This window comes from Salvelinus fontinalis, chromosome 24 (genome assembly GCF_029448725.1).
Source record: "Salvelinus fontinalis isolate EN_2023a chromosome 24, ASM2944872v1, whole genome shotgun sequence".
Taxonomy (NCBI): domain Eukaryota; kingdom Metazoa; phylum Chordata; class Actinopteri; order Salmoniformes; family Salmonidae; genus Salvelinus; species Salvelinus fontinalis.
This window is the reverse complement of record NC_074688.1, coordinates 33,311,248-33,335,698: the sequence shown is the minus strand read 5'-3', so window position 1 is coordinate 33,335,698 and position 24,451 is coordinate 33,311,248. Positions and strand designations below refer to the sequence as shown.

Here is a 24,451-nt window from a genome sequence, read left to right as displayed (position 1 = left end):
TGTGAAATAACTTTGGAAAGAACTGAACCCAAATAACAGTCATTGATGAAGGTTTCAAAACATTGTTTATTCCACAATTTCTGTCCACAATTTTATAATACTTTTACTTCTGATACTTAAGTATGTTTTAGCAATTACATTGACTTTTAATACCTGAGTATATTTAAAACCAAATACTTGTATTTTACTGGGTGACTTTCACTTTTACTTGAGTAATTTTCGATTAAGGTATCTTTACTTTTACTCAAGTATAACAATTGGGTACTTTTTACACCACTACCCAATAACGTCAAAGTGGATTATGTCTTTAGACATTTTTACAAAATTAATAAAAAATAAAAAGCTGAAATGTCTTGAGTCAATAAGTATTCAAGCCTTTTGTTATGGCAAGCCTAAATAAGTTATGGAGTAAAAATGTGCAAAACAAGTCACATAATAAGTGTGTGCAATAATAGTGTTTAACATAATTTTTTAATGACTACCTCATACAGTGGGGCAAAAAAGTATTTAGTCAGCCACCAATTGTGCAAGTTCTCCCACTTAAAAAGATGAGAGAGGCCTGTAATTTTCATCATAGGTACACTTCAACTATGACAGACAAAATGAGACAAAAAAATCCAGAAAATCACATTGTAGGATTTTTAATGAATTTATTTGCAAATTATGGTGGGAAATAAGTATTTGGTCACCTACAAACAAGCAAGATTTCTGGCTCTCACAGACCTGTAACTTCTTCTTTAAGAGGCTCCTCTGTCCTCCACTCATTACCTGTATTAATGGCACCTGTTTGAACTTGTTATCAGTATAAAAGACACCTGTCCACAACCTCAAACAGTCACACTCCAAACTCCACTATGGCCAAGACCAAAGAGCTGTCAAAGGACACCAGAAACAAAATTGTAGACCTGCACCAGACTGGGAAGATTGAATCTGCAATAGGTAAGCAGCTTGGTTTGAAGAAATCAACTGTGGGAGCAATTATTAGGAAACGAAAGACATACAAGACCACTGATAATCTCCCTCGATCTGAGGCTCCACGCAAGATCTCACCCCGTGGGGTCAAAATGATCACAAGAACGGTGAGCAAAAATCCCAGAACCACACGGGGGGACCTAGTGAATGACCTGCAGAGAGCTGGGACCAAAGCAACAAAGCCTACCATCAGTAACACACTACGCCGCCAGGGACTCAAATCCTGCAGTGCCAGACGTGTCCCCCTGCTTAAGCCAGTAAATGTCCAGGCCCGTCTGAAGTTTACTAGAGAGCATGTGGATGATCCAGAAGAAGATTGGGAGAATGTCAGATGAAACCAAAATATAACTTTTTGGTAAAAACTCAACTCGTCGTGTTTGGAGGACAAAGAATTCTGAATTGCATCCAAAGAACACCATACCTACTGTGAAGCATGGGGGTGGAAACATCATGCTTCGGGGCTGTTTTTCTGCAAAGGGACCAGGACGACTGATCTGTGTAAAGGAAAGAATGAATGGGGCCATGTATCGTGAGATTTTGAGTGAAAACCTCCTTCCATCAGCAAGGGCATTGAAGATGAAACGTGGCTGGGTCTTTCAGCATGACAATGATCCCAAACACACCGCCCGGGCAACGAAGGAGTGGCTTCGTAAGAAGCATTTCAAGGTCCTGGAGTGGCCTAGCCAGTCTCCAAATCTCAACCCCATAGAAAATCTTTGGAGGGAGTTGAAAGTTCGTGTTGGCCAGCAACAGCCCCAGAACATCACTGCTCTAGAGGAGATCTGCATGGAGGAATGGGCCAAAATACAGGCAACAGTGTGTGAAAACCTTGTGAAGACTTACAGAAAACGTTTGACCTCTGTCATTGCCAACAAAGGGTATATAACAAAGTATTGAGATAAACTTTTGTTATTGACCAAATACTTATTTTCCACCATAATTTGCAAATAAATTCATTAAAAATCCTACAATATGATTTTCTGGATTTTTTTTCTCATTTTGTCTGTCATAGTTGAAGTGTACCTATGATGAAAATTACAGGCCTCTCTCATCTTTTTAAGTGGGAAAACTTGCACAATTGGTGGCTGACTAAATACTTTTTTGCCCCGCTGTATCTGTACCCCACACATACAATTATGTGTAAGGTCCCCCAGTCGAGCAGTGAATTTCAAACACAGATTCAACCACATAGACCAGGGTGGTTTTCCAATGTCTCGCAAAGAAAAGCACCTACTGGTAGATGGGTAAAAAAACAAAACAGACATTGAATATCCCTTTGAGCATGGTGAAGTTATTCATTAAACTTTGGATGGTGTATCAATAGACTCACTACAAAGATACAGCCGTCCTTCCTAACCCAGTTGCCAGAGAGGAAGGAAACAGCTCAGGGATTTTACCATGAGGCCATTAGTCACTTTAAAACAATTACAGAGTTTAATGGCTGTGATACAAGAAAACTGAAGATGGATCAGCAACACTGTAATTACTCTACAATACTAACCCTAATAGAGAGAAAATAAGGAATCCTGTACAGAATGAAAACATTCCAAAACATGCATCCTGTTTTCAATTAGGCACTAGAAGAAATTAACTTAATGTCCTGAGTACAAAGCGTTATGTTTGGGGAAAATCCAACAAAACACATCAATGAGTACCACTTTTCATATTTTCAAGCATGGTAGTGGCTGAATCATGTTATGGGTATGCTTGTAATCGGCAAAAACTAGGGAGTTTTTTAAGATAAAAAGAAACGGAATAGAGCTAAGCACAGGCAAAATCCTAGAGGAATCCCTGGTTTAGTCTGCTTTCCACCAGACACTAGGAGACAAATTCACATTTCAGCAGGACAATAACCTAATACACAAGGCCAAATATACACGAGTTGCTTACCAAAATGATATTGAAAGTTCCTGAGTGGCCTAGTTAGAGTTTTGACTTACATTGGCTTAAAAATCTATGTCAAGGCTGTTTAGCATTGATCAACAACCAACTTGACAGAGCTTGAAGGATTTAAATAATACTAATTTCCAAATATTGTACAATCCATGTCTGCAAAGCTCTTAGAGATTTACCTAGAAAGAATCACAGCTGTAATCACTGCCAAAGGTGATTCTAACATGTTTTGACTCAGGGGTGTGAATACTTTTAAAAATTAGATATTTATGTATTTCATTTCCAATAAATTAGCAAAGATATCCCTCCCAAAATGTTGACTTTGTCATTATGGGGTATTTCATGTAGATGGATGAGATTATTTTATTTTTTATTCCATTTTGAATTCAGGCTGTAACCCAACAAAATATATAGCCTACGCCAGGTGTAAGTTATGCAACAAATGTAGCCCAAACACAAATGTTAACTAGGTTCCAAAATTATATCACCATCATCACAGTGTTACTAGAAGTGAAAATGTTTTCAGAGGGAGACCACAAAATGTTAATCTAGCAGCATGTGTTTTTTCCCCTTCTGAAACCGATTCCGTGGTAATAGACAGAATGTTGATTGCCTCACATGTCACATCCTGTTCTTTTGAGGAAGTCAAGCATTCGGTCTGGGTTAGTTTAGTGCAGTTAACACTTAGCTACCATCAGAGTTGGTCAGAGTACAGATATGCTTCTTTAAGATTTCATTAGACTGAACTCTAAAACCAACCAACATCAACCCAAAATGCTACAGAGGGCAGCCTCAAATGTTTCAGACAAACCAAAGCTCAGTAAACCAAAGGTAGGTGAAAACAAATTATTTCTATGTAGCGCGTCCAAATACATTGAATTAATAACTAACTGTGTAGAATGGATAACTAACTGTTTAGTGCAAACTACCTACAATAGTTAGCACTAAAATGTGATTCTAATTAAAAGAAGAAGCAATGTCTTTGACTGATGGTCAGTAGAAAGAAGACATTGGTCATCTGTGTGGAAGTGCAGCAGATAAAGTTGAAGTCAGACGTTTACATACACTTAGGTTGGAGTCATTAAAACTCATTTTTCAACCACTCCACAAATTTCTTGTTAAACAAACTATAATTTTGGTAGGTCGGTTAGGACATCTACTTTGTGCATGACACAAGTAATTTTTCCAACAATTGTTTACAGACAGAGTATTTCACTTCACTGTATCACAATTCCAGTGCGTCAGAAGTGCGTCAGAAGTTGACATACACTAAATTGACTGTGCCTTTAAACAGCTTGTAAAATTCCAGAAAATGATGTCATGGCTTTAGAAGCTTCTGATAGGCTAATTGACATAATTTGAGTCAATTGGAGGTGTACCTGTGGATGTATTTCAAGGCCTACCTTCAAAATCAGTGCCTCTTTGCTTGACATCATGGACAAATCGAAAGAAATCAGCCCAGACCTCAGAAAATAAATTGTAGACCTCCACAAGTCTGGTTCATCCTTTGGAGAAATTTCCAAACGCCTGAAGGTACCACGTTCATCTGTACAAACAATAGTACGCAACTATAAACACCATGGGACCACGCAGCCATCATACCGCTCAGGAAGGAGACGCATTCTGTCCCCTAGAGATGAACGTACTTTGGTGCGAAAAGTGCAAATCAATCCCAGAACAACAGCAAAGGACCTTGTGAAGATGCTGGAGGAAACAGGTACAAAAGTATCTACATCCACAGTAAAACGGGTCCTATATCGACATAACCTGAAAGGCCGCTCAGCAAAGAAGAAGCCACTGCTCCAAAACCGCCATAAAAAAGCCAGACTACGGTTTGCAACTGCACATGGAGACAAAGATCGTACTTTTTGGAGAAATATCCTCTGGTCTGATTAAACAAAAATCTAACTGCTTGGCCATAATGACCATCGTTATGTTTGGAGGAAAAAGGGGGAGGCTTGCAAGCCGAAGAACACTGTCCCAACCCGTGAAGCACGGCGGTGGCAGCATCATGCTGTGGGGGTGCTTTGCTGCAAGAGGGACTGGTGCACGTCACAAAAAAGAGGGCATCATGAGGATGGAAAATTGTGGATATATTGAAGCAACATCTCAAGACATCAGTCAGGAAGTTAAAGCTTGGTCGCAAATGGGTCTTCCAAATGGACAATGACCCCAAGCATACTTCCAAAGTTGTGGCAAAATGGCTTAAGGACAACAAAGTCAAGGTATTGGAGTGGCCATCACAAAGCCCTGACCTCAATCCTATAGAAAATTTGTGGGCAGAACTGAAAAAGCTTGTGCGAGCAAGGAGGCCTACAAACCTGACTCAGTTACACCAGGTCTGTAAGGAGGAATGGGCCAAAAATCACCCAACTTATTATGGGAAGCTTCTGGAAGGCTACCTGAAACGTTTGACCCAAGTTAAACAATGTAAATATTAATTGAGTGTAAGTAAACGTCTGACCCACTGGGAATGTGACAAAATAAATAAAAGCTGAAATAAATCATTCTCTCTACTATTATTCTGACATTTCACATTCTTAAAATAAAGTGGTGATCCTAACTGACGTAAAACAGGGAATTTTTACTGGGATTAAATATCAGGAATTGTGAAAAATTTAGTTTAAATGTATTTGGCTAAGGTGTATGTAAACTTCCGAATTCAACTGTATATGGTCAAAGTTGTAAAAAGGGGGAGGGTCCGTCAGATTACTCAAAAGGTTCCCTAGATTGCTGCAGAGTGTGTGGTTCTGATATTTTAAAAGGGATTTACTGGGACTATTAATTTATATAATTATTTTGGTGCTCTGATGTGGAAATACTGGAATTTGGACTGATTAGAATTACTTTTAGGTTCATGAAAATTTTGAAAAATCTATGAACTGTACATCACAAGCTCATCATGATAGAGATACATTCATAGTGCAAATGTCACGAACTCTTGAATGATGGTCGGACCAAGGCGCAGCGTATGTAGAGTTCCACATTTTTATTAAAAAATAGTGTGAAACTTTAGCAAAGACAAAACAAATAAAGAATAAACGAAAGGTGACGACAATGCAGTGCTAACAGACAATATCCCATAACCCACAGGTGGAAAAAATGCTACTTAAGTATGATCCCCAATTCGAGACAACGATAACCAGCTGCCTCTAATTGGGAATCATACCAAAACCACAACATAGAAAAAACAACCTAGAACCCCACATACAAAAAAATATAAACTAGACTAACCCCCCTAGTCACGCCCTGGCCTACTCTACCATAGAAAACAAAGGCTTTCTATGGTCAGGACGTGCAAGCAAATGAGATTGAGTTCAAGTAGCCTCATGTGCCAGACTTCTAGGCTCAAGACACATTGCTCAAGACAATAGCACAGTATTCCTGTAAATCAAGGGAGTAGGAGAACATAATTCATTACCACGGAAGTGGTCCTTCATTAGAATAATATGAAACACATAAAAGGAAATCATAAACACATAGTGATTGGGTGGGATGAGGGTGCAACATGCATTGCATAATGTTCCAGATTGAGTCCTGACTCCTGCTGCCACTGTAGTAAACGCACATTCAATCTGTCATCTGTAATCTCTCCATGCAGCGCTCCACTAGTTTTGGGCGATTTGAGGGCATCAGACAACCCTCACCAGCCAGACTAGAGGAAAATGGAACAACAGTGGCAGAGGAGTCTGGATGTGAGAGTTCTGATCAGACCAAACAAGGCAGCCTGGGGAAGAAGATGAAGGCCATCTCTCTGACCATGCGCAGGAAGATGGGCAAGAAGCACTCCAAAATCTTCTCTGAGGAAGCTGTGAGTCACACTACAGACTGCCTCTTCCTCCTATACAGAACTTAGTATTCTGCGTAGTGTATCAAAGCATCTAGAGGCTCTTAAAATATTGTATCTTTCCTCTCTGACTGGCTATAACCCACATCCTCAAATGCAACATTGTGATGTCTACCTATGTCATAAGAATACTCTTGTAAAATAAGTCTGGCCAAGCAAGACGAAATTTGTGTTGAAATTAGGTCTAAGTGACAAAATAGTATCCATCAACCTGGTCAGTATTTGCAAGTGTCTATGTTGAATTGTTAACTCAATGGCACTTCCTTATTTAAATGGCACAGTTATGTATAGTATATAGTAAGGAATCAACATCAGTTTGTCTGACTCACAAAGTGGCTTGTCCATCTTGTATTTCCACATGTAGGGTGAAGAAACTGACAGAGACCTAGAAGAGGAAACAGAGTGTGGTCCTCCTTTAGAGAAAGGCTCTGAAAAGACCAACAACTCTCTGGAGAGTCTGTACAGCGGACAGAGCTCCTCCAGTAAGTCCTCTCCACAGGGATGTCAACACAATGTCATGTCTCCCCTCATACAAGTCTGTAAATGAAGATACACGTTTGTAAATGAAGAATAAGCAAATATGATGTGTTTTCATGCGTTTTATTTTACCATTGTATTACCATATCATTACTATTATATTACAATATTATCATAGGCTTGTAACCTTCCCTCCAACACAAGGATACACAAGGATAGGGGCGGCAGGTAGCCTAGTGGTTAGAGTGTTGGGCCAGTAACTGAAAGGTTGCTGGATCAAATCCCCAAGCTGGCAAGGTAAAAATCTGTCGTTCTGCCCCTGAACAAGGCAGTTAACCCACTGTTCCCCGGTAGGCCGTCATTGTGCATAAGAATTTGGTGTTACCTGACTTGCCTAGTTAAATAAAGGTTACTTTTTTTTTTAAACACGCACGCTCATAGTCCAGTGGTAGATCTGTGCAGTGTAATCATACTGTCTTGTCTGTCTTGTCTTGTCCCCTGTAGGCTCAGGTAGTGTGGCCTGCTTCTCAAATGGCTCCAGTACCAGAGACAGTCTGAGACTAGAAGAGAATGGCTCCTACAACGGACACTTCTGTGGTAGAGCACGGGTCCACACAGACTTTGTTCCCAGCCCATATGACACTGACTCCCTCAAACTCAAGGTAGACAGAAGATAATGCCTTTAGATTGGGGTAATGTGAAATGTCATGAAAGATGTTGTTAAAAGCTGTTTCATGATTCATGAAATCTCTTGATGTCTCTTGCCAGGTTGGAGACATTATCAGCATCATCAGTAAACCTCCCATGGGCATATGGACAGGGATGCTGAACTACAAAGTGGGCAACTTCAAGTTCATCTACGTTGACATGCTCATGGAGAAAGAGAGAGAGGAGGAGGCGCCAAAGATCAGGCCTCAGAGGATGAGCAAGAGACCACGACCAAAGACACTACTGGAACTACTGGAGCGTCTTCATCTAGAGGTGAGGGCTCAGAGGTCATGGCTAGAAGGGATCTAGCTTTTGTCAAATTAACTTCAGATTTGACTTTTCATAGCATGTTTGGAAAATTAACCTAGCCGGTTAGGATAATTAGGTTAAGGTTAGGAAAAGGGTTAGGGTTAGCTAATTTAATTTTTTTTTTGTCTTTGAACGTTAATTTGACAAAAGCTGGATCTAGCCATGGCCTGTTAAAATGACTGCCAAATACAGCCACATTTTTTCTATCCTCTTTTCCAGTAACCAATGAAACCTACACTGAGAAAACAATGTCAAGTGTCCCTCAACACTACCAGACACACAGTATTGAGAACGGTGTTGTCTCAATTACCCCCCCCCAATTTTTTTTTTATTATAATATGCATAAACATAACCTAAAGCACTCAAAGGTGAACAAATTAGTATAAGATTATGAAAGGTAGATGACATTGACAATGGAACTATGTCTTGTTTATTCCAGGAGTATGCATCTGCACTGCTTCTGAATGGCTACCAGACAGTAGAGGACCTGAGGCACCTGCAGGAGAAACACCTTATAGAGCTGAACGTAATGAATCCAGAACACAGAGGCAGGCTGCTGGCTGCTGCAGACTGCAGATATACAGAGAGTGAGTAGCAAAACCAATTTCTACTGTAGCTTAACCCTACTGGCTTTCTACTGGGGCAAAGGAAATGGCCAATTGTACCACAGACATTTTGTGCAACGCAGCACTACGCTCAGAAAGGAACATCTTGATCTTTGTGTGTTATGATTGGCAGATGCTTATAACTGCTATCATTTAAGACGTGCCCATCCGGCAGAGTTGACACCTGTCAGAGAGAGCACAATGTCTTCCTCTATTCTAATCCTCTATAAAAACACTGTAAGGCTATGAAACACAAATGAAACAGAAAGATAGGTCTCCAATCCAGATTAAGAAATGAACCATACTAGCCAGTTTCTGTCAGCTGCTTACAAAACAGGATGTGTTCAATTAGCATAAGGCTTATTAATGTTTGTGTTCTCACATAACACCATTTATGTTGGTCTAAATGAAGGTCATACATGTGTGTTTGGGCTAATTTCGGACAGAACAGATGGCACTGCCACCCTGGCTAAATCAGATATTGTGACTGTGGGCTAGTTCCTGACCAAACAATGGCACTGCCACCCTGGCTGAACCAGATATCGTGACTGGCTGTTGGATTACCATGGCAGAGGTTATCAGCCAGGGAGGAATGTAGTCATTAAATCAAGCTTAATTCCATTTAGATGGTGTGAGAATTGCAACCCTAATTAATTTTAATTGACTTGGATCGGGGCAGCCAACCTTGCAACCCGCAGGTGTCTGAGGATCCAACCAACCAGACTGTTTTGTTCTTGGGTTCGCAGGCGATGATGTGAGGGTGAGTGAGGAGCCCTCTTCATCACACAGCCTGAAGGAGGAGAAGAGTGACTGTCCCAGAGACTCAGGCTGCTTTATTCCATCAGAGTGCTCTGAAAACAGCAAAGAGGACACAGAGAGCCAACCAGTCACACGCTGATAGGCTGCACTATCCTAATTAACATACCAGTATAGAGTTTATTAACTATTATGTTTTGACATGTAAATTACGATGGCTCACCAAGTTTGTCTCGTCTGTATTTGGTTTAACAAGGTGGGATTTCATTAATTAAATGTAAAATGTAGGCAATTTTTCTTAAAACCAATGAAGTTGTTCCTCATAAGCCTCCATTTATGAACTTTTTTCTTTAACCTATTAATTCACATAAAGCACAGGGATCAAACTCATTCCACGGAGAGCTGCGGGTTCTCGCTCCTCCCTTGCACTTGTAATGATGAATTAAGGTTACTAATTAGTAAGGAACTCCACTCACCTGGTTGTCTAGGGCTTAATTGAAAGGAAAGAAAACTCAACCTTGCAGTCACTAGCCCCTCCATGGAATGAGTTTGACACACCTGACAAAATATTTATGACAAATGATATCTTGTTTTTTTGTGTATTGTGCTGGAAACTATGATGTGTGTTTGGTTTTTACTATCATTGTGGGGACCAGAAGGAGGCTATTTTAGGTTTAGGGGATTAGGGTTAGATGTTTGGGGTTAAGGTTAGGTTAAGGTTAGGGGTTAGGAAAAATAGGATTTTTTAATGGGAATGAATTGTTTGGTCCCAACAAGGATAGTAAAACAAATGTGTGTGTGTGAGTGTGTGGGCAGGAGTTTTTAACAATCCTGGTTTAACAAAATGTACAGAGTTATAGAACTCAATATACTGTTAGTGCAATATGTCACACATTAATAAAGTATTTATGCATCAAGAGTCATCTGTCATTAGTCTCACTAATCCGTTAATTTGTACTGAATGTATAATTTATAATATAATTTCAAGCAAAATGTGAAGAGAGTAAGGCGTTGCGGTTGTACAATATTGCTAAATGTTGCAAGACACTGAACACATATTTCAATACGTCATATATGACTAGTGTTCATGGGAAAGGTTGTTACTTTGCTTTCTCATCCGGTGTATGTATAAGCGATAACGAATGGATTGGACTACGTTACCCAGAAACATTTTACCATATTATAATGGTGACGTGTAGTTCTGTGGATTGTCCATATTATGCTGAATGGAGAATCCGTCAAGAGAGGTTTCTACTAGTTACCACAGTCACAAAATCATATATCGTAAAACTTAATGATAACATAAAATGTATTTTTGGTCTTAATTTAAGGATATGGTTAGTCATAAGGTTAGCGGTGTGGTTAAGGGTTAGGTTTAAAATCACATTTTAAGAAGATACATGTTACAAATAGGCGGGGTTTATGACTTAGTGGCTGTGGTAACTAGTGACGACCGTCAAGCGGTGACAACATATTAGCCTAGATTACGTTTCACTACGTCTCAGTTCGGGGGTGATCAGTCCTTGACAATGGCTGGGGAAATGTCTATGATCGGTAAGTAAGATTTAACCGTAACGTGTGCTTGTTGTTGTGTAACCAGCTGTTTAGCTAGCTAGCAAGTGGGCTGACAAGTTACCGGTAGCTGGTTAGTTGCTACCTAAATCATTATTAGTAGTCAATTAGCTGAAAATGTGTCAAACTGTCAACGCTGAGTGAATATGTAAATAATTAGGCTAATTACGAGCTAGCTACGCAAACAACATCCATACCTAAACCCACGTCTTTTTCTATATCTTCCATGTCGCAGGATCGGTCATTCTGGCTCTTTTTCTAGCTGGCTATCTGGGCCAACATTATCTGCCTCCACCGAAACCAAAAGTAATCGGCCTAGATCTGGGGACCACTTTCTGCTCCGTGGGAGTATTCCACCCGGGTACCGGGGATGTGGAGGTGATAGGGGATGAGCAGGGGCGGAAGAGCATCCCTAGTGCGGTGTCGTTCACCCCTACCGAAGTTCTCGCCGGTTACGAGGGTCAGGATCTGGCCGACAACAATCCTCAAAACACCATCTATGATGCCAAGCGGTTTATTGGAAAGATATTCGAACAAGAGCTCCTTGAACAGGAAAGTGCTCGCTATCCATTCAAGGTACAGTACATACCGTCGGAAGTTTACATTACACCTTAGCCAAATACATTTAAACTCAGTTTTTCACAATTCCTGACATTTAATCCTAGTAAAAATTCCCTGTTTTAGTTCAGTTAGGATCAGTGAAATACTCTGTCTGTAAACAATTGTTGGAAAAATGACTTGTGTCATGCACAAAGTAGATGTCCTAACCGACCTACCAAAACTATAGTTTGTTAACAAGAAATGTGTGGAGTGGTTGTGAAACGAGTTTTAATGACTCCAACCTAAGTGTATGTAAACTTCCGACTTCAACTGTACAGTACATACTCCTTTAGTTACTTTGACAGTCAGTACACCACAGTGAAAATGATTGAATACAGCATTAGCATTTGGCTGCATAAGCTGTGTGATTGCAGGTGTATAAATATGCTATATCAATGACTGCTGTCTTTCATTTGTAATAACATACCTTTCTTTCAGGTGATAAATAACAATGGCAGTGCAGAGTTCTTGGTCTCCACCAACCAGACGTTCACAGTTACTCCCGAGTTCATTGGTTCTCGGCTGCTGCTGAAGATGAGGAAGATGGCGGAGCGTCACCTGGGTGTCCCCATCAAGAGGGCTGTTATCTCTGTCCCTGCTGAGTTTGATGAGAGACAGAGGAACTACACCATCAGGGCTGCCAACCTGGCCGGTCAGTCTCTGTCTGGCAAAACTGTATCAACAGTCATACAATATATGATGTGTAAACACTGCTACAGGAATATCTTACACTGTTTAGGTTTTTATTGTATTCTCATTAAGAAACAGTTTATCATACAGGGATTGACATTAAGGGTTGCCCTATTGCCTGGGGCATGTAAACTGAGCAGTCACGCAAGTTGAGCCTGCTCTCAGGTGTTTTTTGTTGTTGTTTAAGTGAAAACAACCAAACTGCAAATAATTCCTGTCTTAAAATTGATCTTTCTGGTTCCTCCACATTGTGTAAGTGAAAGACAGATAGTTTTAGGTGAGCTGAGCTCGCTCTATTTATTTTTTACTGATCTTTGATTCCTCTCCTATGTGTAGGTGAAAGGCAGGCAATGTATAATGCTTCTGCATGTAAAAAGCTAATAAAACAATTCTGATGGGCATGTACCTTAGACTTTAATGTCAATCCCTGATATAATTAGGTGTTTGCTCTATGCCCATAACTGTGTTACTTATTCTATCGACAGAGAAAGCGTGAGTAGAATATTGGACACCTAATCCAAAGATGTGACCAAATCTACACTACCCACTGTAAGAACTGTAACATATGATTGTTCTGTTCACACAGGACTGGACATCTTGCGTGTGATCAACGAGCCCACGGCTGCAGCGATGGCGTATGGGTTACACAAGGTGGACGTGTTCAACGTACTGGTGGTAGACCTGGGAGGAGGAACGCTGGATGTCTCTCTGCTCAATAAACAAGGGGGCATGTTCCTCACCAGAGCCATGGCAGGTAGGACACTAATCAACTCCTTATCATGTTCTAGTTACGCATGGTTTAGTTGGTGTCACTTTCATTTCTCTTCTGGTAGGTAGGGTGGCAGGTAGCTGAGCGGTTAAGAGCGTTGGGCTAGTAACCGAAAGGTCGCTGGTTTGAATTCCAGAGCCGACTAGGTGAAAAATTGGTTCATGTGCCCTTTAGCAAGGCACTAAACCATAATTGCTCCTGTAAGTCACTCTGGATAAGAGTGTCTGCTAAATGACACATGTCTAAATATCAAATGTTCTGGAATTAAATTGGGCAGTACAAGTGGAACATTTGCCATTTTGTATACTGAACAAAAATATAAACACAACAATTTCAACGATTACAGTTCATATCAGGAAATCAGTCAATTGTAATAAATTATTTTGGCCCTACTCTATGGATTGCACATGACTGGCAAGGGGCACAGCAATGGGTGGGCCTGGGAGGGCATAAGCCCAACCACTGGGGAGCCAGGCCCAGGCCCAGCCAATCAGAATTAATTTCCCCCCACAAAAGGACATTATTACAGACAGAAATACTCCTGTTTCATCAGCTGTCTGGGTGGCTGGTCTCAGATGATCCCGCAGGTTAAGAAGCTGGCTGTTGTGGTTACACGTGGTCTGCAGTTGTGAGGCCGCTTGGACGTATTGCCAAATTCTCTAAAATTAAGTCTCGGCTTATGGTAGAGAAATGAACATTAAATTATCTGGCAACAGCTCTGGTGGACATTCCTGCAGTCAGCAAGCCAATTGCACGCTCACTCAAAACATGAGAGATCTGTGGCATTGTGTTGTGCCAAAACTGCACATTTTAGTGGCCTTTTTGGTCTGTCCCCAGCACAAGATGCCCCTGTGTAATGATCATGCTCTTTAATCACCTTCTTGATATTCCACACCTGTAAGGTGGATGTATTATCTTGGCAAAGGAGAAATTCTCACTAACTGTGATGTAAACAAAATTGGAGTGAAATAAGCTTTTTGTGCATATGTAACATTTCTGGGATGTTTTATTTCAGCTCATGAAACATGAGACCAACACTTTACATGTTGCATTTATATTTTTGTTCAGTGTTGTTGGAGGACCATTTCCAATTGGCACAACTAATTCAAACCATACATGATAATGAATTTAAATGGAATTTATCCCAATACAACTAACAGATGAATAGTATTCTTGGACTCAGAGAATGACCCTTGTTTCCTAGGTAACAACAAGCTGGGGGGGCAGGACTTCAGCCAGAGGCTGCTCCAGTACACCATGGAGAGGGTCCGCCAGCAGTACGGCGTTCGCCCCACCCTCAAAGAGGACATCCACCGCCTCCGCCAGGCCGTGGAGATTGCCAAACTCAACCTCACCCTGCAGCTCAGTGCCCACCTCAGGGTACCCCTGCACCTGGAGCCCCAAGGGAACTCCAAGGAACCACCACAGGGGCCCGCCAAGGACCCAATCCCAGTCATCTTCCAAGCAGTCATCACCCGTGAGCTGTTTGAAGAGTTGAACGACGACCTCTTTCAGAAGGTTCTGGCACCTGTAGAGACAGTGCTGGCCGAGGGCCACCTGGGGAAGGAGGAGGTGGATGAGATAGTTCTGGTGGGAGGCTCCACCCGCATCCCTAGGATCAGGAAGCTGATCAGTGAATACTTTGGGAAGGAGCCCAACACCTCAGTGGACCCAGACTTGGCAGTGGTGACTGGGGTGGCCATCCAGGCTGGCATCATGGGGGGCTCCTGGCCCCTACAGGTCAGCGCTATAGAGATCCCCAACAGACACCTCCGCAAGACCAACTTCAATTGATCTAGTCTAGAGAGGTGGTAAGGGACATAAGGATGCCACCAGACAGACACTTGCCATATTAAAGGATGGTCTGCATTTTAACTGTTAATTGTCCTTCTCCACCACGTGTGCAATAGTTGATGTTAAAATATGATCTTCAGCTCTAATAATAGATACTGAAATATATTCTCAGAGAGAAGCTGAAATTACACCATCACTTGTTTACTGCTGGCCCAATGTATTGGACCAACTGGTAGATTGAAATGGTGTTCAATTCAGGGAACAACCTTTATTTCTACAGAACTGTGACCAGCCAATACTCTTTCAGTTATTTATTTATTTCTAGTGCATGTTTTTACTGCGTGGGGGTGGGGGGGTACAGCACATTAGGAGAATTTGTTTTTCAGTGGATGACAACACGCTTGTGCCTTTTCAGAGAGCTGCTGTGGTTGTGTGGAGCTGCACTCTTAGGATCTGTGCTTTTAGGTAACCTGATATGAAGAACTACCAGTCCTATTGACTGGGGCAGTATTCTATTAGAGTTTTGGACCAAATATGTTTGCACATATTGTTAGTAGCTTTACATTCAAGCAGTAGCCTATGTTCAGCTTTGTATTGGATAACTGATGAATTGTCAAAATAAGGGGCATACCAACTTAAGCTAAATATTGCACTTTAAAAATGATAACTTGTTAGCCAGCATCATCATTCTGGTGCAATTGAACTATAAGAATCACAGAGAACACGATCTGACAATTAGTACTTCTATATTTGAGTCATTTAGCAGACACTCTGTATAAGAGTGATTTACAGGAGCAATTAGGATTAAGCACCTTGACAATTTTCACCTTGTCGACTCGGGGATTCAAACCAGCGCCCTTTGGTTACTGGCCCAACGCTGTTAACCACTAAACTACCTGTATATAGAAGTACTTATTGTAAGTGTCATAAAAAGACCCAAGGCTTATGCTGGTTGTTAGAGCCCCTGGCATTGGTGAACAAACATGTTGGTTAATAATTTACTACTATTAGTCAATTCTAATTATCTCATGTATGGAATGTACATTCCAAAATACCAGTCTAGTCAGGGCTGATGCAGCAGACTACTGTATGCCCTTACCTTGTTGATAATGTACTGATTGCAGTTCTCTGTAGCAATATGCTATAGGAATTGATCATGTTTTTGTACTGCACATTTTGCTTATGTTCTTCAAAGCACCCCTCTCATATCTGCTTGTACTACATGCTGCTTTTCAACAAAAAATCATCCGAATTTCCCTAAATACCATTTCTGTAGTGGAGCTTTATTTCAAACAGAGATTGCCATTGAAGGGAAAATATCAACATTCAGATGCATCTCATGATCCTCATTCCATGACAGACTTTCTAGTACAGGTAAAAAGGACATTTCTGATCATGTTCCCAGAACATTGAGTGCTAAAATCTTGCAAAATGCATTTAGCATCATCACTAGTTTCTTCAGCAATGTGGTAACATCTTGCCGCATAACTTTTTTTATTTAACTAGGCAAGTCAGTTAAGAACAAATTCTTATTTACAATGACAGGGAACAGTGGGTTAACTGCCTTGTTCAGGGGCAGAATGACAGATTTTTACCTTGTCAGCTCGGGGATTCGATCTAGCTACCTGCCGCCTCACTCCATAACTGAGGGGAAATAATGTCAGTATAACAGAGATCCACAATGGTGTTATTACTGGCACGGGCCAGTAATATAACACAGTGCCTTCAGAAAAGATTCATTATTCCACATTGTGTTACAGCCTGGATTAAATATATTTTTACACACAATATCCGGTGAAAACAGGTGTTCAAATATACTTCTTAGAATCACCTTTATTTGTGAGTTTTGCACACCTGGATTGAGTCCATGTGACTTAAGCACGGTTTACTCCTGAATTTATTTAAGCTTGCCATAACAAAGGGGTTGAGTACATGACTCAAGGCTTTTCATTACATTTGTAAAAACATTCCAGTGACAATTTAAATTCAGGCTGTGACAACATGTGGAAAAAGGCAAGGGGTGTGAATACTTTCTGAAGCCACTGTACATCAACCATTCACATTCAGTCAACAGTAACACCAACCTAAATGGTTTGTTATGTTCTAGCTACAAAAATACTCTGCACCCCACCAACAAAAAAATCACAATAAAAGGATATCACTTTGGTATCAGCATTTTAATTATTGACTTTGAGGCACAAATACCAAAGGAGTAAATTAACACAAGTCTATCCATTCCGATACTCAGCGTCATCCCTTCAACAGCCTCCAGCTTTATTTTCACAGTTAATATAGCACACCTCACTTCATCGCATCAGACACCCTTTGATGTCCCCCTATAGAAACCAATTGCTTTTCAAACACCACGAGTTCAAATGCCATTGAGAAGTTGGGTCGGCAAAGTATTTCAATTACTTTCATAAACTTTTCAACACTATTGCTATTATTATACATTTCCAGCCATAGCACCTAAAACATCTGTAATATGTACACACTCCATGTAGGACTGCACACTGGGGGTAGGGGTGAAATCTCTACATAATACATGCACTGTACACATCCTTAAATCAAAACACCATTCACAATGAACCGAAAACATCACAAAAACACTGAGTAAACATCAGTTCTGCCTGAACACAAGCCCGGCCCGAGACAGCACAGCTCCACAAGTCACTTAATATTGTCTATCATAGGCTGTTCAAATCATTATCTTACATCATGTAACTATTTCAGTCGGAGAAGGCAGGACTTCTGTAAACAGCTTGTTCATGTTCTTTTTGTTCCTAGAAATTATAATAGCGCCCAAAGGCAAGAAAAAGGAGCATGCTGCACAAATAGTAATTCCTGTAAATAATAAGAATTGGCTGTGCTATAAAGTGACTTCAAGAAATCCAAATAACAGTGTAGAAACAAACAAATAAGCATTGATAACTGGGGCGGGGGGGGGGCCTCCAAGCATCTAGAGCAGGGGTGGGAAAAACTACGGCCGAGGGCCAGATCCGGCCTATGAACCCATTCAATCCTAGCACACGGAAGGTTTAAGTAAAAATATATTTATATAAATGGACCAATATATTTTTAAATAATTGCCCTTTTTCTGGCCAACAAATTGGTAAAAAAAATACAATGTACGACCCTCCACTGAATTCTGAAATCCTGATGTGGAACTCGAGCCCACAGAGGTGAGGAGAAGAGGCCATAGATCTGACGAAGCAATCAGTTCATCAATAAAAAGTGCATTTAGTCCCACATTGTATATAACAAGCAAAAACAAACCTATTTACAGAATGTACAAAGCAATGGGTGGTGCTTGCCTTGGATTCTTCAGCAATACAGCAGCCTGTCAATCAGTCAGTCAGTAAGTAGGAGGAACAAACCAATAACTATCTGGATACACTGAGTAAAACAAGAGTAAGCATAACAACAGATAAGCCAATCACAAGACAGTCACTTGGAAGTCTTAATTTACTCAGTTTCCATATGCTAGTAGAGTCGGGTGTCTTTCAGTAGATTCACATTAGGTGAGTAAGAGTCAATGGGAGATGCCTTCGTTGTTGTAGTAGTCGAAGCCATTCTCCATGTACAGGTCCTCAGCACTGCCCACACCATTGCTCACCTCTGGGAAGCAGAAGAGAGAAGGGACATCAGTCAGTGTTCACAGGGTATCTCACTGATTGAGTGTACAACACAGACCACATCAATACACAGATCATCCAAAACAATATCACTGCAGCATCATATCCAAACCACACCAGAGAAATCCCTTAGGTTTTCTTTGCTCTGTATGTCACCACATCTCTTCTAAGTGACTATACCTACTAGTGGTTATTCTAGAGTGGTTTGGACTGACTGATGGTCATTGAAGACCCTCATCATCAGACGTACCTTTCACCACCCACCAGGAGAGGCTGGTGGGTCTCAGTGGGCTGTCTAGGCACCCTTTTAAATGACACAGGTCTCTGGTGGGTGATTGGGGAGGAGAGGGGGGAAGGCGGGGCAGGCAGAGAGAGAGGGGAAGGGAGGGATGGAATGGAGGAGGAATGGTCACAGCAGGCAGAGGAGGATGGAGAGATGGCAGGATGAAGAGGAGTGGAGGTGGAGAGGAGTGCAGGTCACACACACACACAGGTTGAGACTGCTACTGCGGTTGACCTTGGAAAGGATAATTACATTACAAACACTCAGAGAGATGCATGCTGGAATAGGGTAACACACCGACATCCCCAGACACTCCTAAAATGGCTGCCTTTCATTGTCTCCTTTTCTGTGACCACTGATTAATAGGTGAAAGCAACATGGCTGGCCAAAACAATCGGGCATCCACTTCATCTATCCAATGTCATCAGATCAGTGGTAAATAAATAAGGAGAGGAGAAAAGGAGAGGAAGCCATTTCAGAGTACTGGGAAACAGCCAGAGAAACAAACACAAAATACAGTAAACACAGGCCGTGCAGCTCTCCTCTGTGGGGTCCTTCCTTACCGGAGAAGATGAGTTTCTCCTTCATGATGTTGAGGTCTCTGCTGGACCTCCGGACCGCGGCACTCAGCATGATCTGTTCAGGGTTGTAGCTGTGCATGCCACTCAACCTCCACCTGGAGAGGAAAGGTCACACAGAGGGCAGGACATCATATAGAGCAGGGTTCTCCAACCCTGTTCCTGGAGTGCTACCGTCCTGTAGGTTTTCACTCTAACCCTGATTCTAATAATTAGCGGTTTGATAAGCTGAATCAGGTTAGTTACAACTGGGGTTGGAGTGAAAACCAACAGGACGGTAGCTCTCCAGGAACAGGGTTGAGAGCCCTGATATAGAGCCTCTGGTCTCAAGGACCTGTCCTATGTGTCGGCCATTTTGTGTGGAGATTGCTACTCTAGGTCAACGTGTGTGGGCCCTGAACACCATTTTGCCTCAAATTCTTCTACCGGTACTTCTATTTGGCTGACCTCAAAATGACACCAAGCAAACAGACGGATTTTGAAGTTGGTTGCTGTACTGAATCTACAAGGACATGTACAAATAGACCAGAGTCTGAGCCAAAGACTTCTCCTCTTCTCTGAAAGAACATACTTCAGTTAATAAACTAGTTGTGATCCTTTACTGACTAGTTGTGACCAATGATTTATACACTGCTCAAAAAAATAAAGGGAACACTTAAACAACACAATGTAACTCCAAGTCAATCACACTTCTGTGAAATCAAACTGTCCACTTAGGAAGCAACACTGGTTGACAATAAATTTCACATGCTGTTGTGCAAATGGAATAGACAAAAGGTGGAAATTATAGGCAATTAGCAAGACACCCCCCAAAACAGGAGTGATTCTGCAGGTGGTGACCACAGACAACTTCTCAGTTCCTATGCTTCCTGGCTGATGTTTTGGTCACTTTTGAATGCTGGCGGTGCTCTCACTCTAGTGGTAGCATGAGACGGAGTCTACAACCCACACAAGTGGCTCAGGTAGTGCAGTTCATCCAGGATGGCACATCAATGCGAATTGTGGCAAAAAGGTTTGCTGTGTCTGTCAGCGTAGTGTCCAGAGCATGGAGGCGCTACCAGGAGACAGGCCAGTACATCAGGAGACGTGGAGGAGGCCGTAGGAGGGCAACAACCCAGCAGCAGGACCTCTACCTCCGCCTTTGTGCAAGGAGGTGCACTGCCAGAGCCCTGCAAAATGACCTCCAGCAGGCCACAAATGTGCATGTGTCTGCTCAAACGGTCAGAAACAGACTCCATGAGGGTGGTATGAGGGCCCGATGTCCACAGGTGGGGGTTGTGCTTACAGCCCAACACCGTGCAGGACGTTTCGCACATTTGTGGCCTGCTGGAGGTCATTTTGCAGGGCTCTGGCAGTGCACCTCCTTGCCCAAAGGCGGAGGTAGAGGTCCTGCTGCTGGGTTGTTGCCCTCCTACGGCCTCCTCCACATCTCCTGATGTACTGGCCTGTCTCCTGGTAGCGCCTGCATGCTCTGGACACTACACTGACAGACACAGCAAACCTTTTTGCCACAGTTCGCATTGATGTGCCATCCTGGATGAACTGCACTACCTGAGCCACTTGTGTGGGTTGTAGACTCCGTCTCATGCTACCACTAGAGTGAGAGCACCGCCAGCATTCAAAAGTGACCAAAACATCAGCCAGGAAGCATAGGAACTGAGAAGTGGTCTGTGGTCACCACCTGCAGAATCACTCCTGATTTGGGGGGTGTCTTGCTAATAGCCTATAATTTCCACCTTTTGTCTATTCCATTTGCACAACAGCATGTGAAATGTATTGTCAATCAGTGTTGCTTCCTAAGTGGACAGTTTGATTTCACAGAAGTGTGATTGGCTTGGAGTTACATTGTGTTGTTTAAGTGTTCCCTTTATTTTTTTGAGCAGTGTATATACAATAGATGTCCGATAGGGGGCGTTGTGTTGAAGCCGTAGTGCCTCCATCTTGGCACTCCCAAAATATGTTTTACAATGGTAGAGAAGCTATAGAAATTCCTTTATTAATGTCAGTTAAGTTTTTGCCCCATTTATTCTATTACAGACACCTTAATGCATACTCGTACATTATATGATGTGAGCTAAACATAAAATATATATTTTTTATACTTAAATACATGTCATTTTTTCCTTGATCACATTTAATTGAAATACTGTCGAATTCCATTCATTCCTATGAAGGACTGCGCCTACTGGGGAGTGCCAATATGGCCAACCGGTGGCTTCAATGCCTCTTAATGGCCAATACATAGCATCAGCCATCCAGGGTTTATATACATCATTGGTTGTGACTAGCTTTGAGCATCACAACACTAACTGGAGTAATATCGGAGGCAAGAAGATTTACTTCCACAACATTTTGTTATGGTAATTAACAAATATAGGCACATAAATGTAATTATTACATTAGCAATATTGTGTCTTGGCTAATGCATCAATGCACTTAAAAAAACAGCAAAGCAGAGCTCTTGTCCAAATCAACACCATAAATGAAAAAGAGCTCTTCCTTGTTTAATACAATTCTATAATTAATTTGCAGACTTTGTCATTCGGTCAATAATGTAAACAGTAAAACTCAAGTGGGATCAAAGTGAACACAAGCATTTGTGCTGTGAGGGACAAAGCAATGCTGTCTGCCACTAAAAGGCCAATACTGGTAGGCTCGCTTGTATTTATTCTCTCCTCTAGTGAGGAGAATGAGAAGTGGCAGCAGTGAAATACAACAATACAGGTAGGAGAAAAACAGAAACAAAAGATTTAAAGGATGACGTATACAGAAAGGATGAAATTATACAGAAAAATTGGCTACACAGAGATAGAAATAAAGGGAAATGGAGAGAGTGGAAGAGGGAGAAAAAGGAAACGCATAGTGGGTCAGAGTTGACCCAGTTACCTGATAATGTGATAGCTGAGAGATGCCAGAATGCAGCAGAGAAGAGGAGCATGCACATCAGCCAGAGGAGAGGAAGAAGACAAAGGAGGAAGAGAAGGGAACAAGGACAAAAGAAGGTGGAGAGATTGAGGTCAGTTTAGAAGACTGCAGCAGCCAGCACTTTGCTAAGCATAGCAAACCCCACACCATAAGACTATAGAGGATGGAGATCTTGCTCTGCTGTCCTCCATCCCACAACAGCATTATGGCTCAGGAAGGAAAGTGAAATTCCTTTTAGCATAGAGAAACTCCCATAGCAACAGCTTCCTACAGTCTTTCAGAAGATTCAAGGAAGCATACTTTCTGGTTTCATGTTACTTAAAAGTACAAACAACTGCAAGGGGAAACATTGTTTGGTTGACGAGAGATACTTCTCCAGCCAATTCTCCAAGCCACGGTGTTGACACTGTAAATGAGCTTTATCAAATAACTACAGTTTCACCCATCCCTGTGTTTTAACACACTAGCTGGAAAATGGCCTGTGAATACCCACTACACAATTGCATTCCCATTGGCTGGATGGTATTCCTCTGCTAAAGGACTCTTGCCTTTCACTGAAGTTATTTGGAGGAGGAGGGTGTAGAAAATACTGTAGTAAATTCACTGTTGAAGATCAACAATGACCTTAGAAATCCTGGTTAATCTTCCCTTGGGGAAACCCTAATTAACGTAATATAACGGTCATCTGTGTATGCAGAGTTTCGTTAATGTGTGCTTGTACAATATACAGGAGCCTGCTGGTCCTCTGTAGCTCAATTGGTAGTTTATGGCTCTTGCAATGCCAGGATAGTGGGTTGGAATCCCAGGACCACTCCATACGTAATAAATGGTTGCATGCATGACTAAGTCGCTTTGGATAAAAGCGTCTGCTAAATGGCAGATATCATTATATTATTGAACATTAAGCCCCTGAGAGGTAGAACAAACCGCTGGGTGGAAGGAGAGGGTGTGAAGCAGACACACCGCTGGGTGGAAGGAGAGGGTGTGAAGCAGACACACCGCTGGGTGGAAGGAGAGGGTGTGAAGCAGACACACCGCTGGGTGGAAGGAGAGGGTGTGAAGCAGACACACCGCTGGGTGGAAGGAGAGGGTGTGAAGCAGACACACCGCTGGGTGGAAGGAGAGGGTGTGAAGCAGACACACCGCTGGGTGGAAGGAGAGGGTGTGAAGCAGACACACCGCTGGGTGGAAGGAGAGGGTGTGAAGCAGACACACCGCTGGGTGGAAGGAGAGGGTGTGAAGCAGACACACCGCTGGGTGGAAGGAGAGGGTGTGAAGCAGACACAGAGGGAGGAAGAGATGTGTTAACCGTGTAAAGGCTGCCAGAGGAACTACAGCAGTAATAACAGGTCATTGTCTGTGTGTGAGTGAGTGAGCGTTGACAATATTCCCATGCCCAGTGCTATGTAGACACAGTAAAAAACACGCTTTCATCTGCTTTCTTCCTCCTTTAAAATCAGTTGACTAATAAATATCCAGTAAAAACACTAAGGTTAATTACTACCGAGTACTACATTTAAAAATTACATCCTGAGAAAATAAACATCAGCAGAAAAGGAGACTTACTTTTGGAATACAAAAATTCCTATAACTACAGTGAAGGAGATGAGATCAGCAGCGACCCAGATCAGACAGTATTCATCTGGACTCTGAAACACAACATGGCAGCATTAGACCACCAGGTGGCACCGTCTCCTAAAACAACTCAAACTTAGAACAAAGCATACTTTCCTAAAATTATGTAATAATGAAATTCATGTAATATTGTGGTACAGTAATTAATGTTCAATGCATAATGGACTAGTTATTCAAAGGTTAATAAAAGAGAATAATCTAGTCAGAATAATGTAACTAGGAGTGAAAGGACAATTTAAAGAAGTTCCACATACACCTAGATCCCATACTACCAAACAGGGTGGGTGTAGTAGTGGCCATATTGACTAGCTAACAGACAGAGAGACAAAGTGGGTGTAGGTAGTTGCCATATTGACTAGCTAACAGACAGAGAGACAAAGTGGGTGTAGGTAGTGGCCATATT

At 41.8% G+C, this 24,451-nt stretch overlaps 3 protein-coding genes across 7 annotated transcripts in view; 2 read left to right on the top strand and 1 right to left on the bottom strand.

Moving 5' to 3' along the window:
* The window catches only part of LOC129822328 (uncharacterized), a 53,208-nt gene extending 42,722 nt beyond the window's left edge, over positions 1-10,486 (top strand). For both annotated transcript variants that reach the window (XM_055880530.1, XM_055880529.1), the window contains exons 10-15: positions 6,467-6,676; positions 7,077-7,194; positions 7,694-7,851; positions 7,958-8,170; positions 8,646-8,793; positions 9,558-10,486. In XM_055880530.1, the coding sequence (XP_055736505.1) occupies positions 6,467-6,676; positions 7,077-7,194; positions 7,694-7,851; positions 7,958-8,170; positions 8,646-8,793; positions 9,558-9,709 (999 nt within the window). In that variant the 3' untranslated portion in view covers positions 9,710-10,486. The remainder of the gene's footprint in view (positions 1-6,466; positions 6,677-7,076; positions 7,195-7,693; positions 7,852-7,957; positions 8,171-8,645; positions 8,794-9,557) is intronic.
* A 526-nt stretch (positions 10,487-11,012) lies between these two features.
* On the top strand, positions 11,013-16,259 carry LOC129822327 (heat shock 70 kDa protein 13-like). Its single transcript, XM_055880528.1, has 5 exons — positions 11,013-11,121; positions 11,375-11,715; positions 12,178-12,391; positions 13,016-13,183; positions 14,403-16,259. The coding sequence occupies exons 1-5, from the start codon at positions 11,097-11,099 to the stop codon at positions 14,990-14,992; spliced, it is 1,338 nt and encodes a 445-aa protein (XP_055736503.1). The 5' UTR covers positions 11,013-11,096; the 3' UTR covers positions 14,993-16,259.
* An 891-nt stretch (positions 16,260-17,150) lies between these two features.
* LOC129822326 (glycerophosphodiester phosphodiesterase domain-containing protein 5-like) overlaps positions 17,151-24,451 on the bottom strand; it is a 108,937-nt gene continuing 101,636 nt past the window's right edge. For 2 of the 4 annotated variants that reach the window (XM_055880526.1, XM_055880525.1), the window contains 4 exons: positions 23,980-24,062; positions 22,375-22,389; positions 19,474-19,586; positions 17,151-18,610 (listed from right to left, as the gene is read on the bottom strand). In XM_055880526.1, coding sequence (XP_055736501.1) covers positions 18,525-18,610; positions 19,474-19,586; positions 22,375-22,389; positions 23,980-24,062 — 297 coding nt within the window. In that variant the 3' untranslated portion in view covers positions 17,151-18,524. Of the gene's footprint in view, positions 18,611-18,877; positions 19,145-19,473; positions 19,587-22,374; positions 22,390-23,979; positions 24,063-24,451 lie in introns of all 4 variants that reach the window. The other 2 variants (XR_008754473.1, XM_055880527.1) reach the window with 2 other exon arrangements.